Source organism: Olea europaea, unplaced genomic scaffold (genome assembly GCF_002742605.1).
Source record: "Olea europaea var. sylvestris unplaced genomic scaffold, O_europaea_v1 scaffold1838, whole genome shotgun sequence".
In the NCBI taxonomy this organism is placed as follows: Eukaryota; Viridiplantae; Streptophyta; class Magnoliopsida; order Lamiales; family Oleaceae; genus Olea; species Olea europaea.
In genome coordinates this window covers 135,764-152,113 of record NW_019236150.1, presented here as the reverse complement: position 1 = coordinate 152,113, position 16,350 = coordinate 135,764, and the positions used below count along the sequence as shown (strand labels likewise).

The 16,350-nt window shown below is 34.4% G+C and overlaps 1 protein-coding gene across 1 annotated transcript in view; it reads right to left on the bottom strand.

Annotated features, from left to right (window-relative positions):
• Positions 1–14,150: 14,150 nt before the first annotated feature.
• Positions 14,151–16,350, bottom strand: part of LOC111378604 (protein NRT1/ PTR FAMILY 5.2-like) — a 3,342-nt gene continuing 1,142 nt past the window's right edge. Inside the window, exons 2-4 of the mRNA XM_023001834.1 lie at positions 15,960–16,177; positions 15,262–15,827; positions 14,151–15,177 (exon numbers count right to left, since the gene is read on the bottom strand). Of these exons, the coding sequence (XP_022857602.1) occupies positions 14,289–15,177; positions 15,262–15,827; positions 15,960–16,177 (1,673 nt within the window). The 3' untranslated portion in view covers positions 14,151–14,288. The remainder of the gene's footprint in view (positions 15,178–15,261; positions 15,828–15,959; positions 16,178–16,350) is intronic.

Sequence of the window (16,350 nt, the reverse complement as noted above, 5' to 3'; positions counted from 1 at the left end):
AAGAAGGAAGACATCTCGAAATAACCTATCTCTAAAACACTCGGAGGAAACACATTTTAGAGATATATCTTTTGTAATCTGTATACACCACTTGTATTCAGAAAAATATTAGATAGTTTGAAGATAGTAAAGCGTATAATAAAGTAATCACTTATGGAGTTTTAAACTTCATAAGGTGAGTACCAAAGGTATGTAAATATAGATTGCAAGCATGTACTATTTCAGTTTATGAATATCAAAGTAAAGTTTGTTATGTTCAACAAAACTTTCATAAAAGGATTTCGTTAAGTTTCTCATGATTCCTCGGCAGTACAGATAGAGATTTTAAAAGATTTTCAAAACATTGATTTTGAAAGGATGTTAGCCATGTCAAAGTACCCGTCTTTGATGAATGGTTTAGGGGAAAAAGGCAGTTTTTTAACAAAATTGTAGCACCTTGTGTGTGAGTTATCTTTTTAAATTTCGTTCCAAGTAAGAACTTGATTCTGAAAAGAGTTTGGATAGAGGTGAAAACAGAGACTCTGGATACTGTGAGATAGCGTCTGTGGCAACACGGCTAGTTCTCTAGAATGAGAAATGCAACCTTAATTGAAAAGCCTTTTGCGGAAGCAGCTGTGGACCTAAATGATTTCAAAAACATTTTAAACCTTTACTTGATTCAGAAGATTGATTAAGTACATGCAAAGCATCTATAAGAGCATACTAGAGGGAAGCCTGTTTACTTCCACTTGATTACTGTTAGTTATTTACTTGTTTTTACATGCTTATACTTTAATTATTCTGATGAACAATTCATAAGCATCCACTTCCACTACTAATGATGATAATAATCTTATATTATTAGATGAAAACGATGTTTCGTTTTTATTTAAGTTAGCAGAAAAATCTGAAGATATATTTCCTGTTGGAAAAGAAAAAATCGAAGAAATACATAGAGAAATAGATATAATTGCAAGAATAATATAAGATTTGATTCTGTGGGAACTAATAGAGAGATAAAAAAGGTAGATGATATTATAACTAAACATAGAGATATACAAGAAAAAGTTTCAGAAGAATTAGTTCGAAGATATATAACCAAGAAAGGCCAGCCAAGGATCTTCAAAGAATTATCAATATACAAAGAATATTTAAAAGTATTTGAAAGATTGAAAAATATAGATATAGGTCTTGATTAACAAATTCCTAAAGATATAGGAAACATCTTATAAATAATTATAGTAAGGGTAAAATAGTACTTCCAACAGAAAATGTCATTGTGGAAAATAGGATCAATTTTCCAGCCATTCAAAAGACTACCCCCTTTGTGGACTGCTTCTCGTAGTCGGCACAGTTCATTTTGATACTCGTCTTAGAATTGTGTCTGTAATTTTGTTTTATGTTGGTTGATAGTGAACACTTTGATGCAAGGTAAAAAATGAAGGTTATTTTGTTTTCCTTTCCTTGATTTAATTGGAAAAAGGCAATAGTATGTGAGGAATTTTATGTTAGTTGACAGTGAATACTTTGATGCAAAGTTAAAAACTGAAGGTTATTTTGTTTTCTGGAAAAATATACGATTTTATGTGATTTAAACTAGCCTGTTTCATTTAAATTTGAGGAATTTTCTTAAGGACTAACAAGAGGAAATAGCAAATGGCAAATTATTTAAAATAGCAAATCTGCCACTTGTTATCATCTTAACATTTCACAGTGTTTTAGCTAAAATCGCATAATCAAAACACGATATTACAAGCATCGAGGCAATAGAGGCCAACCATTTAAATCATTGGGCCAAGTCTGGTTTAATAAATGGGCAAATTTAATAAATAAGTGGATAACTATTGCCCATTTCAAAACTAAGAATACAAGTTTGAAATTTCAAAAATCAGATATTCAATAAATTTTATTTATAATTTAATTAATTAATTATGTATATTAAGGTCACATATCTATATAATTTGATCGCAGATTCACAATTTAGTTAGTCGTATATTATTTTTAGTTTATATGTCACAGTTTGTTCATCAATCACGTATCAAAAATTTATACGTCACAATTTATTTATAAGTTACAAATCATAAATATTATAGGTCACAACTTATTAGACAGTCACAAATTAATACTTTTTTAGGTCAAATATTATTTCTTGGTCACAATTTATCTTTTTCATAGGTCGCATATTGCTTATTAGTCACAGATTAACCAGTTTAATGGTCACAATCAACTAAATAATCTGTGTCAACCACCAACACTTGTGTCACAATCATTGCATCCACCTACACCACCGCCACTGTCATTGTCGGCAGCACCATCACCATCCGTTCAAACACCACGTCTCAAACAAATTAACACATCTACCCGACAAACCATCGCTACCAACATTGCACGACACCGCACAACACAAAATCCACCACAGCCACCGCACCGTACCTAAAAAAATCCCCGAAACTACCACCAGGACATTACCACCACTGTCTGTATCAACCATCACCACAGCCATTACCTCCGCTCAACCACATAACCACCACACAAAACCTAACACAACCACCATAGTAACAACCATCACAAATCCATTGCCGTCAAAACAGAGCTCACCGCGCACAGCAGTGTTCTGATCTCGTTATGCCCAGCGGCGAGCTCAGAGACCGTCGTACTTAGCGGTGACCAAATCACCAATAAATAGTAGCGACCAAATCACCAATTTACAAAGCATAGTTGTCGTTCAGCCGATGGATTCGCAGTTAGTGAGGAAGAAAATGGGTAGAAGAGATCGAAAAAAGAAAACCACCCATGGGGATTGGTGCGATGTGGAGTGGCACAACATGATAGCGGTACGATGTTGAGCGGTGGTGGCACAGCCCGGCATTGGTGCGAGGCTGAGCAACGGTGGTACAGTGCGGTAATGGTGGTGCGAGGTTGGGTGTGGAGATTGATGCGATGATGTTCAACACAAAACCACAGTGTTGCGAGGCTGAGAGGTGCACAACGCGGCAATGATGCAAGGTAGAAGAATGACCCTCATCGAAAATGGTGGCAGCGCTAAAAGTGGTGATAGAGAGAAGACTGAAATAGGATAAGAGGGATGAATGAATTTTAGGGTTTGCCTGGGCACTGGGGTTGAATTTTATTTATTTTTAATATTTATTTTATATATTATGATTAATTAAAATATTTCTGATTTTTGAAATGTTAAACTCCCCATCTAATTTTTGAATTCAAGATTTTAATCATATGGTTTCCTGTAATTTCGACTTAATAAATTCTACAAATCCAAAATTGTTAAAAATCCATTTTTTAGCCTAACACTACTAGCCGAGAAACTCTATTAAATGAGGTTGGGTGGAAATTATTATTAAAATGCACTTGAATGATGCAGCCTGAAATAAACTTAGCTCCCGTTCGGCTCCCATTAAATTAAATTTCATCTTTCTCTCCCATTTTTCATCACACAATCTTTCATAAAATAATATTACACGTAAAATAAAAACTTTTTTTTCTTTTTCAACCATTCATTCTTCAAAAAAAATACTATCCTGCCTATTTTAATTTGAAAAAATGGGGGCCGAACGGGGGCTCTGTTAAATGATTTTGAAAGGCATCTTGCTCATGAATTCATTGGGTTAACAAGTCATCTATGTTTTTTCAAATGCAAAATAAAATTAGCTGACAAATTTGATTGATTGGCTATTTGAATGCTAACTAATTATACTTGTTACATCTCTGCCAGGATAGCAAGCCCCGTGGTCATTAGCTAAGACAAAGATGTTACATAGGCTCTTTTCGAGGTTATAGACTATCTTTTCATGTGATGAAGTAACAACGCATCGCTTCGTCAATTATTACTTTGTAAGTCATGCCTCATCAACATAATTTCAAGGAAAGATAACTTGACGCAAGGTTGTCATTGTCTTTCTTCGTGGAGATTTTTGGATTCATAACGCTTTACTACATAACATATGCCTCCATGTCTGAAGTGGTATGGACTTTCACCCTCTTGTCTAAACAGCGATTTTGACTCATGGATTCTCGTGAGAAGTGATAGATGTAACGTTTATTGCAATGATAGTTCAATACATACATTCCTTTATAGGACATTGTGGGGGTCAGGGCCTATTGATGTTTATGATGCGACATTGTGATGTAATGGAGCTTAATCGGCGATTTGTTGGGATAAAGCCATTGTCAAGTATCCTGAGAGCCTCAATCAATTTGCCAACATTTCTATCCCTCAAAATTTTCATACAAAAATTTTTATTTGTTGCACCAAATTTGTCATCTCAAATTCTTTTCTAAGTTGAGGTTTCATATTTTTGACTTTTGTTGTATTCTTGATTGCTATGAGCATATCATAAATATATAATAAGAAATATGTTATAGATCCACCATCTTCCTTTCTGAATTGCACACAACTATCTTAATTACTTCTAATAAAACTATGAGTAATCATGAATGAATCAAATTTTTTATACAACTGCTTTGGTGACTGCTTCAGTCCATACAACGACTTATTCAACAAGTAGTCATTTTTTCTAGAAAATATGAAACCCTCTAGTTGTTGCATGTAAATACTCACCTCAAGTTCTTCATGCAAGGATGAACAGTCTTAACATCCATCTGCTCAAGCTTAAATCATTCTTTGACCCTATCACAAGTAAAGTCTGAATTGAACTATACTTTACAATTGGTGATAACACTTCAGTGAAGTGAACACTTGGAATCTGATTGTAGCCTTTGCTACCAATCTGACCTTATACCTAATATCTTCAATCCCTGATATTCGTTCATTTTTTTTGAATATCGACTTCCAGTGAACAACCCTTTTATCTTTAGATAGTTTCACCAAGTCCCAAGTACTATTTTTATTTAATAACTTCATCTCCTCCTACATGACAATCAACCATATGTTAAAATCACTGTAATTGATTGCCTAGCCACACTTAATGCATAAACTACTAAATCGGCATCTCCATGCTTCCATGGAGGTTTAATCTGTTTGTGAGGTTTATCCTTAGCAATCGAATACCATGGTACTGTTGGTGGTGTAGGCAAGGTGTTACTGTCTGTCAGCTCTGAATTAAACTGATCTGATGTAGATTGTTCTTAAGTCTCGATTGTTTTCCTGAACCAATTTCCAACCCCATCTAAGTTGAATGATTGTGTTCCTCACTTTTACCAGAACTCCCATGAGTTTAACCATGAACGATAGCAAGTTCGTCAAACACTACATCTCTATGGACCACTACATTTCCTGTCTCAAGACAACACTACTTATAAACATACCTTCATAGCTGATTTATATCCAAGAAAGATGTAAAGCCCCGAAAATTTGCATTTACTATTATTTATTTACTTTTATACTATAATTTAAATTTGGAAAGTTGGGGGACTAAAATGATAAATACAATAAATAAAATTTTAATTGGGTCAAATATTTAAATATTGATGGAGTAATGATAAATATATCAATTTGTACTCGTCGAATAGCTTGTAATTAATTATGTATATTAAACTCAAGAAAAAGTTGATTTGGATAAATCAGCTCCAAGATATTTCAGGTTGAAGAAGTTGATGAAATTTAATTTTGCAATTTAATTGGAACCTTGGATGGAAATGTACCCCCCACGTGTAATGTGTATGGAGTGTTTCATTTTGATTTTGATTTTGTTGGGGGTTAGTGCACATTTATTTTAAATGATAGATAGGTAGTTTTATTTTAAAATGATTGATTTGCCTAGGTTTTTGGGATATGACAGTGATAGACTACTATGTCTTGATTAGATAGGAAAGAAATAATGATTGTATGGAATTGAGACTCTTTATGGGAAAACACGACTTTTTGACAGACTTTCAAACTTACTAAAATTCAATATTTTCTTTCACTTTTAAATATCATAAAAAGTTTTTATTATTTATTTTAGGAAATTTAGATACTCATATACGGTGGTAGCAGCAACAAGTACCAAAAAATAAGTTTGGAACGTGAATTTGGATTGTCTTTCAAAACGATTTATCTCACGAGGTAGGATATCGAGATGCAGTATATTCTATCCTGTTTAATTATTTTTTCATGTTAATGAATAATTGTACTCATGAAATCTAAAGATTTGATACGATGGGCTATGATATGAATGATATAACCATTCTAGTACAAATGATATGATATGATATGAGTTCTTACCGGTTTCTAAAGATATGAGACGGTATGATTTTTCTTATACATGTTTTAAAATTTATACTCTGAATTGCACCATAAATATTTGTATCTTACTGAGTATTTCTATGTACTCACCATTTTTCCTACTCCTTATAGATTAGAACGGGTCGTTGGTTGTGGGCGAGGCGGTGCAGTCGTGGTGCCAGAAATTGTGGAATTCAAAATAAATAAATTGTGAGTAATATGACGATGAACTTTTATTTTTATTGTTATTCTAGTTTTTATTTTTATGTGAAATTTGTTATTTAGGATTTGGGACATGTTTCGATTAATTATGTTTTCCATATCTTTTATTCATTTTATAGATGGAACTAGAAAGCTTTTCATGTTGGAGGTTTGATTAAATTTATTTAGGGAGTGTTTCTTTCTCATTTTTGCAAAAATGAGAATGAAAAATATAATCGTTATGAGTTCCACACAAGAAATAGAAATTCAAATTTTGTGACTTGATGTGATGGATAACGGTCATATTTTTCATTTTAATGGAGAAAGAATGGGAAACAAATAGGGCCTTAGTTATGGAATAAAAGCTTTGGTAACGATTTAAATTGTTAGAAATTGGGTCGTTACAAAAGATGCACTTTCTAGATTTAGGCTCCAATTTTTCATTAACCACATAAGCATAAGAAGACACCCAAAAATCTTCAAACTAGAATAACGAGAAGGTTTTTCAAACCATACCTCTTTTGGTATCAACGAGAAGGTTTTTCAAACCATACCTCTTTTGGTATCAACGAGAAGGTTTTTCAAACCATACCTCTTTTGGTATCAACGAGAAGGTTTTTCAAACCATACCTCTTTTGGTATCAACGAGAAGGTTTTTCAAACCATACCTCTTTTGGTATCAACGAGAAGGTTTTTCAAACCATACCTCTTTTGGTATCTTTCTCTCAATGGCAATTGAGGGTGAGTGATTAATTAGAAAGTAAGTTGTAGTAGCAGCTTCATCCCAAAAGTCTTAGGAAATACAAAATTTGAAAGTATACAACGAACATTTTCTATCGAAGTTCTATTCATCAGTTCTGCCACATTATTTTGTTATGGAGTCCATGTCAAATGTCTCAAGATGCTTTCAGATCTACAGAAACGATTGAATTCATCTGAACAAAACTCCAACCCATTATTTGTACGTAGACGTTTCCTCTGCTTTCTAGTCTTCTTTTCTATCATTATCATTCACTCCTTGAAGGTCCCAAATGCATCACTCTTCTGTTTCAAGAGAATACTCAAATTTTCTTGGAAAAACCATTAATTACTATCAACAAGTGATAAGCACTTCCTTTTGAAGGCACTTTGATCAGTCCCCAAAGATCTGAATATATATATATTCAAGTGTTCCCTTTATGTTGTGTCTTCCTTTAGTGAATCTAACTCTTTTCTATTTTTTAGGACACAATGCTCACAAAACTTCATCTTATTGGTCTTCTACATATCAAGAGGTCACCTATTCGGCTCTGTCATGCTAGTCTTACTCATATACCTAATTCACATATGCCAAAATTTATTAATTTCCTTATCAGTCAAAGAAGTAGAAACTCCTGTATCCATTGCAAAATGTACAACTGTATAGAGTTTTTCCATCCCTTCATGAGAGCACCTCTGCTCACCTTCAAAACTTCACATTCACCAGTATATTTATGATCCTTTGAATCAAGTGTACTCAAAGATATGAGATTTCACTTCAATTCTGAAACATGCTTTACATCTGTAAGTTTTCTTATAGCGTAATCAAATATTTTGATTCTGACTGTACCAATTTTGATAATTTTGTAATGCACGTTGTTTCTCATAATCACTACACCTCTCAAAATTCCTTTATATGTTGTAAACTAGTCCCTGTTGGGATACCTATGGAAAGTACATGTCGAGTCAAGAACCCATTCCTCACAAGGGTTGGAACACCCATGTTAGAAATCACAAGAAGCTCTTATTCACTTTTCCCATCTTCCACAATATCAATCATCGATGTGTTAACATGTTACTTTTACTTTATCAATAGTATCAACAACTTTATTTATATTTTTCAAGAAATATCAATCAGCTATAATTTGCTCATTCTTCTTACAGTAACGACATACTTTTTCTGTATGTTTGGATTCCGATCTATCCTTCATATTCTTACCAAAATTCCTATCTTGATTCTTTCTACAAACATTCAGGACTTCAACCTGACTCCTAGATCTACTTACAAGATGTATTATCTTCTCCTTCGACGATAAAGCATTATAAACCTCATCCAAAGTGAGAGTATCTAGACTGTAGAGCATAATATTTCTAAAAAGTAACATATGCTGACAAAAACGAATACAAGAACATTAAAGCCAAGTCCTACTAATCATACATAACTTCCAATGTTTCCAAATCAGCCACAATTTATTTAAACATAGTTAAGAGATCATCCAATGAGGTAGCTTTGGACATCCAATGAGAATACAAGCTCTATTTCAAGTGTAATTTATTGGTCAAGCTCTTTGTCATACCAAGTTGTTCCAACTTCAACCATAACGTAGCATCACTTTTCTCCTTTAAAACATCCTTAAGAATTTGATTTGATAAATGAATTTGAGATTGAGCTTTTTGATACCTCGCTGCTTTTTATCCTGCGTCCAGATTGAAAGCATCTTATCAAAGCCAAGTAAAGCTTCCTTTAAATTCATCTGTGAGAGAATCGCTTGCAACTTCACTTGCCATAAAATAAATCTCGTGTTTCGATCCAATAACAAAATATCGTATTTCATTGTTGCCATGCGAGATAATCAACCCTACTTTGATACACTTGTTATAAATCAATCTCAAGATAGTGACAATATTGAAATAAGCAAGAACAAAATAAGAATACCAAGATTTATTAAAAAATCCACGATGGAAAAAACCACAAGTAGAAGATGAGAAATTCATTATAATAAGCCCCCGTTTGAGCCCCATTATTCCTCATTACATTAAATTAAAATTTTCCCTCTCCTACTTTTAACCACACAATCTTCAATAATATAATATTACACGTAAATCAAAATCTGTTCTTTTCTTTTCAACCACTCATTTTTCAAAAAAAACACTATTCAAAACATTATAATCTCCAAGAAATGGGGCTCAAACAGGGGCTAAATAGTAATTATGTTTACAATATCAAGATCTCAATACTCTCAATTGGAATCTAAGCTCTCTAGCTCTCAAGATGTTATTGAATGTCACACAATAATGCAAGTCATGACTTATATAAATAATCCATAGAAATCAAATTGTGGATAAATAGGAGTCCAAAAGACGCGTAAAAATGTGAAACGAGCCTGAGTTGGTAACCCTATTGCTCATCTGACGGCTAGCGGTAAGCCGTGATAGCTTTACAGCTCAAGAGACAGACGGGCACCAGGTCTTAGGAGAAAATATGAAAGTGCCGATCGAGCGGCCAGCTAGTAGTAGACTAGTGAGAATGTGAAGACTTTTCTTTTCGATCCATAATTTTAATTTTTTGAAGACCACTTCGACCAAAACGTCAAAACCCACTAGAATTTGGGTCAAACTACAACATTGACCATGAAGCACACAAAATCAATCCCATATTTTTGGAGTTGATTCATTTCAATAAGTGTAATGCTATTCATAATTGCTCACTATCGATAGTTGCCCTATGCAACAATTTTCTATTTGAGGTTACAAAAATACAGAACATTAATGCCTCAAATAATAGAATAATGTACCTTGCCTTTGATTTTGTTCATTTGTACCAACTTGCTGTGAAGTAGACCAGCAATATTTAAGTTATTTCAATAATATATTTGTTAACACATATATTTGTACATTGTTGAAACTGTTTACCATAGCAATAACGTAGGAAAAATTGCAGTAGCGGTTCCTAACATTTTCAATTTTTGTAGACTTTATCCTAACCTCACCAACAGTCCCTAATCTTTCAAAAATGTGCATCTGGATTCCAAATGGACAGAATCCGTCCACTTTTCTATTAGTTGACTACAAAAATCATTTTGACCAAATTTAATAAGGATAAAATGGTAACTTTAAAATTAACACAATAAATAAACAAACAAAAAAACCAAAATAATCTGAAAGAATAAGAAAATAAATATAAAAAAAGTTGTCTTCTTTCCCACCCCAACCTTGTCCCTAAAAACAGGCAGCCATAGTCAAAACCACAGCTGGCCAACTTCAATGCCACCACCAGCAAACAGAAATCTAGCAAAAAATAATTAGCAAAATCTCGTCAACGACGACAAAATCTGACCACTATAAAACCAAATGGTGGTAACCCAGTAGCCTTTCAATTTTGGTAACCCAATAACCTTTTAACCCCAAATTTTGGTAACACGCCAATTGAAGGCTTTCATCAAAACGGTGTCAGAGAATAATCAGAGGAGAAAACGGTTCTCGTGAGCACACTGTATGCAAACTGGAAGAATGGGTTGCATAGTCTGTTGGAACTGGCAGGAACCCACGGTGTCAATAGGTATGTGTTCGCAAAATGTATTTCTTTCAATTTTAAAACTCATCGCAAGTGTACGGTTCGTTAACAAGTAGTAAAATGGACTATGAGTCCAAGTATCGTTCCCACGAGGATTGAATTAGCTCTAATTAGACTAATGTGACCTTAACCGAATCTAATTAAATGAAAATTTGGTTTAAATGTGAAAACCCCTAATTGTGGGAGAAATCCCCAATTTGAAACCCTAATTTTTAAAGAAAACCCTAATTTCGAAATTGGAAGCCCTAATTTCGAAATTTCACTAATTGAATGACTCAAAAACTCAATTAAAATGTAAATACGCAATTTTGGAAGTTAATGTATAGAAATAAATTGAAATGTAATCATTAGGTTCTCGAATCCCCAATTGACTATTAAAAACCCTAATTTCACAAATTCAACGAATCGATGGAAAAATGACAATTCAATGTTCCTAAACCTATCCAATATACTCTCTCGATATATATTGAATCTACTCTTGCACAACACCAGCCTATATTTCTATGGATGATGCAAATATACAAGAATGCATGAATTTTTATGAACACCTTATGAATTGCATAAAGCATAGGGGTATATTTCTATCCCTTATCGAACCCTATGTTAATTTATATTATATCGAATCTATGTTGCACAACACCAGCCTATATTTCTATGGATGATGCAAATATACAAGAATGCATGAATTTTTATGAACACCTTATGAATTGCATCAAGCATAGGGGTATATTTCTATCCCTTATCGAACCCTATGTTAATTTGTATTATATCGAATCTATTCCCCTTCTTTCGAATGCAAAGAATAAATCATCTAAACTCACATAACATATGGCCAATAATTATGGAAGCAATCAAATCATATAAATCAAACAATTGTCCAATTGAAACTTTATATTGAATTCGTGAAATAAAGGAAATTAAATAATCAAAGGTTCATCGATTTCCTAATGAATAAAAACCCTAGCCTATGATCATAATTACAGAATCAAGAATTAAAACAAAATTAAAAGATATAAAGAATACACCCGTATGTTAATCCTTTAATTTTGTGTGTAATCTTCAATTCCTTCTTGAATTCTTGTGAAATCAAGCCCAAGATTGTGTTTCTTGCCTTCAAATTGAGTGTATTTTTTCTCCCTGGTCGTTCCTCCCTTCAATTTGATGATTTTGGGTATTTATATCGCGTCAAAATCAAGTAGGAAAAGAGTTTCAACGAAAACAAAAAACTGCAACGGAGGCCCCCAAGTATCACTATGCGACCGCATAGAAGGTTTCTATGCGGTCGCATAGACCAATAAATTTTCCTCTAAAATTCCCTTCAACCTTCTATGCGACCGCATAGATGGTTACACTATGCGGTCGCATAGATATAACCAACTATGTAGTCCTTACATTTTGGTCCCTGAACTTCCTTGTTGCTTCTCTTGACTTCTTTCTTTGATTTCTTTATCTTTTCAACAAATTTTATTTTCCAATTGATGATTGACACCATCAAATCTCATGCCACTCATTCGGCACATTTTTTGAGTATTTGCACCTTTAGTCCTCCATCTTTCAATTGTCTTCAATTCAGTCCCTTTTCGATTCTTTCTTCCCCCACTTGTTTTGCTTTGTCCTTGAGCTCATACTCGGCATGTTTTTACTCTCGTTTTGCATTTAGCTCAACTTCTCAATATTTGCACCTTTGGTCCTCGAACTATCAATTTGTTGCGTTTTGGTCCTTCTTCGGCTCTTTTCTCCTGAATTCCATAATTTCCATTGAATTACCTACAATGCATGAATTTAACTAGATTAAGTCACAATTCAACCATTTTATCCATGTTTAAGTCATGTTTGTGAACCAAATCAGTGTGTAAAAACATACTTATCAGTATGCCATGATATGGGGATGTTGGATAGGGATGGCGACGACCATGGGCACTATTGTTCTGGCTGGAAATAGCGTTTGAATGTTGCATATTCAATGGATCCGAAGAATAGCAAAACAAATTCCGATTGTGTGTATTTTGTGAATGTGAATTTTTGTTGAAACTTGCATAATTATTAGATGATGGATTTAGGGATGTTGTTGTGGTGGTGGTTAGTACAGGTGATGGTTAGTACGGGCGGTGGTTCTTTGGAGATGGAGGCAGAGGTGCTGTGGCTGTGGGTTGGGGTGGGGTGGGATGGAAGAAGACGTCTTCCATTTCTTTTTTTTTCTTTTTTTGATGTAATATGTTTAATTGTTTATAATAGAAAATATAAAGTTACCATTTTGCTCTTTTAAAAATATATAAAATAATTTCAAAATAATTTTTTTGTCAACTAACAGAAATGTGGACGGATTCCCTCCATTTGGACTCTATGTGCACATTTTTGAAAAGTTAGAGACCGTTGATTGTACAAATTGAAGGTTACGATAAAGTCTGCAAAAATTGAAAAAGTTAGGGACCGCTGCTACAATTTTCTCCAATAACGTATTTGCACCATTCAGGGAGCCTCCATTCCTTTAACTCGTCTATAAATACTCACATTTTGCGCTGTTCAGGGGTAATGAACTTTTAGTATCCTCCTCATCTCTATAAAAACTTAACTTTACACTTAATACATTTAGATACTTTTTGCGACTTACTTATGCAGTGAAGAGCTTGTGGTTGCGGCCTCCCCATCTTTGCGTTTGGATAGGGTTTGGTCTTGCGTGTCTAGCGCATGCATTCAAGTGTGTAGGTAACATACACTTGGAGAGGAGCATAGGTTGGATATGTAGATGCATTGAGTCCCAACCAGATTTAGAGGTTAACAAATTGGTTACGTCTATGAAAATCCACACTTTTAAGTATAAGTTCATCCTATGAGTAAACGCCAATCTTGATACCTATATACTCTGCAAAGAGACTTAGTAATTCTATGTGGAAAAGGTAATTTTGATTCAATTATGAATACAATATATGATAGAGTTCAAGTATGTTCTTGGCTAATTGAGGGATCAAAAATACTTGAACAAGATTTTAGAAAATTAAATGGTGAGAAATGACATTCCTCTTAAGAGAGCTAATATATATCCCTAACAAGTAGATAGTATTGCATACTTTAATTTACTCGCAGGTCACACAATCCATTTTCATTATGAACTTTGTGAGTTAGAACTTTAGACAAATCTAATTGATGATTGTTGGTTTTAGGTCAACCTCATCATATGCGGGTAGAAGATATTGAAAATGGAATGATGTGGGTGGAAGGGAGAAGTTTTTATTTGATTTGAGTAACTACCCATCACCCATAACCAATCACAATTCCCTTGATTTCATTTGACACATGAAAGTGAGAGGTTGAATTCTCTCAAGAAAAAATGTACAAAATTAGTATAGAAAATGGTAAAAAATTCAAAAGGCAAGAAATCACCATTTTAGACATAAAATCATCACATAAAGGGCATTTAGATTGTGGCAAAGAACTCCTTTCGAGTATGGACCAAGAAGTACTATGAAAGGAAAGGCATCAATCAAATTATTATGGAATTTCTTCAGCTTCAAGTGAGTTTCGACAACCTTTGATAAATTAGAAGCATATTAGGTAATGTTTTAGAATTACAATACCTTAGTTGCCAGAAAACAAAGTACAATGGCATACCTCAGATCATCTTTTGATTGCTTTGTACATTCTTTCTCTCGTAGATTCTTTTTTGGCCCTTCCCAGTTCTTCTTTAAGCACTTCCATTGAGTTGGAGACTTCATCCTTGTATCGGTACAACTTCGAGACAATTAAAAATACAATAATATTCAAGAAACTAAGCACTGCAAGAAATGCAAAATATAGATCGAGTCGAGAGGCATTAAGGTTATTCTGTATCCATCCTTTGTGACCATTCTCCTTAGTGATGTGAGAAACAGTTGAAAGAATAAAACTGCTGAGGAAGTTCCCAATTCCCACACTAGTCATCGAATATGAAGTTCCCAGACTTTTCATGCTCTCTGGTGCTTGATCGTAGAAAAACTCAATCTTGGCCACTTCTGAATAAGCATCGGCCACCCCCATAAGTATAAACTGGGGAAGCAAAATAAATATGGTCAATGGAACTTGTCCTCCACTTTCGACTAGGTTGTGTTTTTGCGCTACACTAAGCCGGTGCTTTTCGGTCACCGAGGCTATTACCATAATGACAATATGAAGTGTAAAACCAATCCCGAGTCTTTGAAGAAGAGTGATGCCTCTTGGATTTTTAGTCCGCCTTCGTACAATCTTGACAAATACTTGATCGTATAGGATGATGCAAACGAGCATGGCTATTGTCACAAATGCACCTAAACTGGCAGGGGGAAGTTTGATATGCCCCATTCTTTTGTCTAGGGTGGAGCCTTGCTTGATGAACAGTGTGTTGCTTTGAGCAACCATAACACTTGGAAGGAATGTGGTAATTAATATCGGTAGCATTCGCAGCATTTGTTTCGTTTCCTCAACTTCAGTGACTGAGCATAGCTTCCATGGACTCTTTGAGTTGATTTGTACACAAGCTTTGTTTAGAAACCTGCATCAAATTTGCACACATTATTTCATTTACTCATGATAATCAACATAACTTAATACAAATGAAATTATATCCATTACAGACCTTAAGGTTGGTGTGGGTTGAAGTTTGAATTTTCCAATCTTGGTGTACTCCTCTACATCAAATTCATAAAAGTCTTTTGGGTCTTCAGGAATGGATACCTTCCATTTCCTAATAGAAGCTACTATAACACGGGCCATTCTCGTAAATGGGCTCCCGTTGGGATTCTTATGCCGGTAGAAGGGAGTTCCGACCAAGAAAACTGTAATAGCTATTGCAAGACCAACAGTTTGAATACCATATCCCAGGGCCCAACCCACATTATCCTGAATGTAAACAAGAACAGTATTGCCAAAAAGGATCCCAAAGAATATGCTAAACATCCACCAATTGAAGAAGGAAAGTTTTTGGGATTTCTCCTTTGGGTCGAAATCATCGAATTGGTCCGCTCCGATGGTCGAGATATTAGGCTTTGTTCCACCTGTCCCAATAGCTAAAGTGTAGAGAGCAGTAAAGAAAACTTCCAATTCTAGTGTGGTAGCTTTGGGACAGTCTGTTTCATTGATGTCATTATAGGGAGGAGGTCTTAGTCCAGGTACTGAAACTGCTAGTGTTAATAGGCACATGCCCTGTAACAAAGTTCATTTACACATCTTTAACTTTGTGGTGATAAAAAGGGATAATTACTCTTGTAATTTGGATTCAAGAAGTGCACATAAGAACATCTATTTTGAATTAGTTGAACTAATTAGGAGGCATACCACGAAGTATATTGCACAAGCAATCAAAAACGTCCAATAACGGCCAAGATGAGCATCAGCAACATATGCACCCAATATAGGAGTCATCCAAATAGTACCAATCCAGTATGTTACATTATTTGAGGCTACGACCGTGCCTTGATGCAACTTCTGCGTTAAATACAGTACCAGGTTTGCCGATATACCACAATAGGCCATTCTTTCGAAAATCTCGTACGCTGTTCCACATGCTCTTGAATTATAAGTATGTCGTCACGTGTTATATTATGTGAAATGCTCGCAAAATTACAAGGTCTCTTGTACAAAAAACACAAATGATCAATAACTTTCAATAAAGTTTCATTTATGTCACTCATCTTATACATTCCCCCCCCCCCCCCCCCCCCCAAGC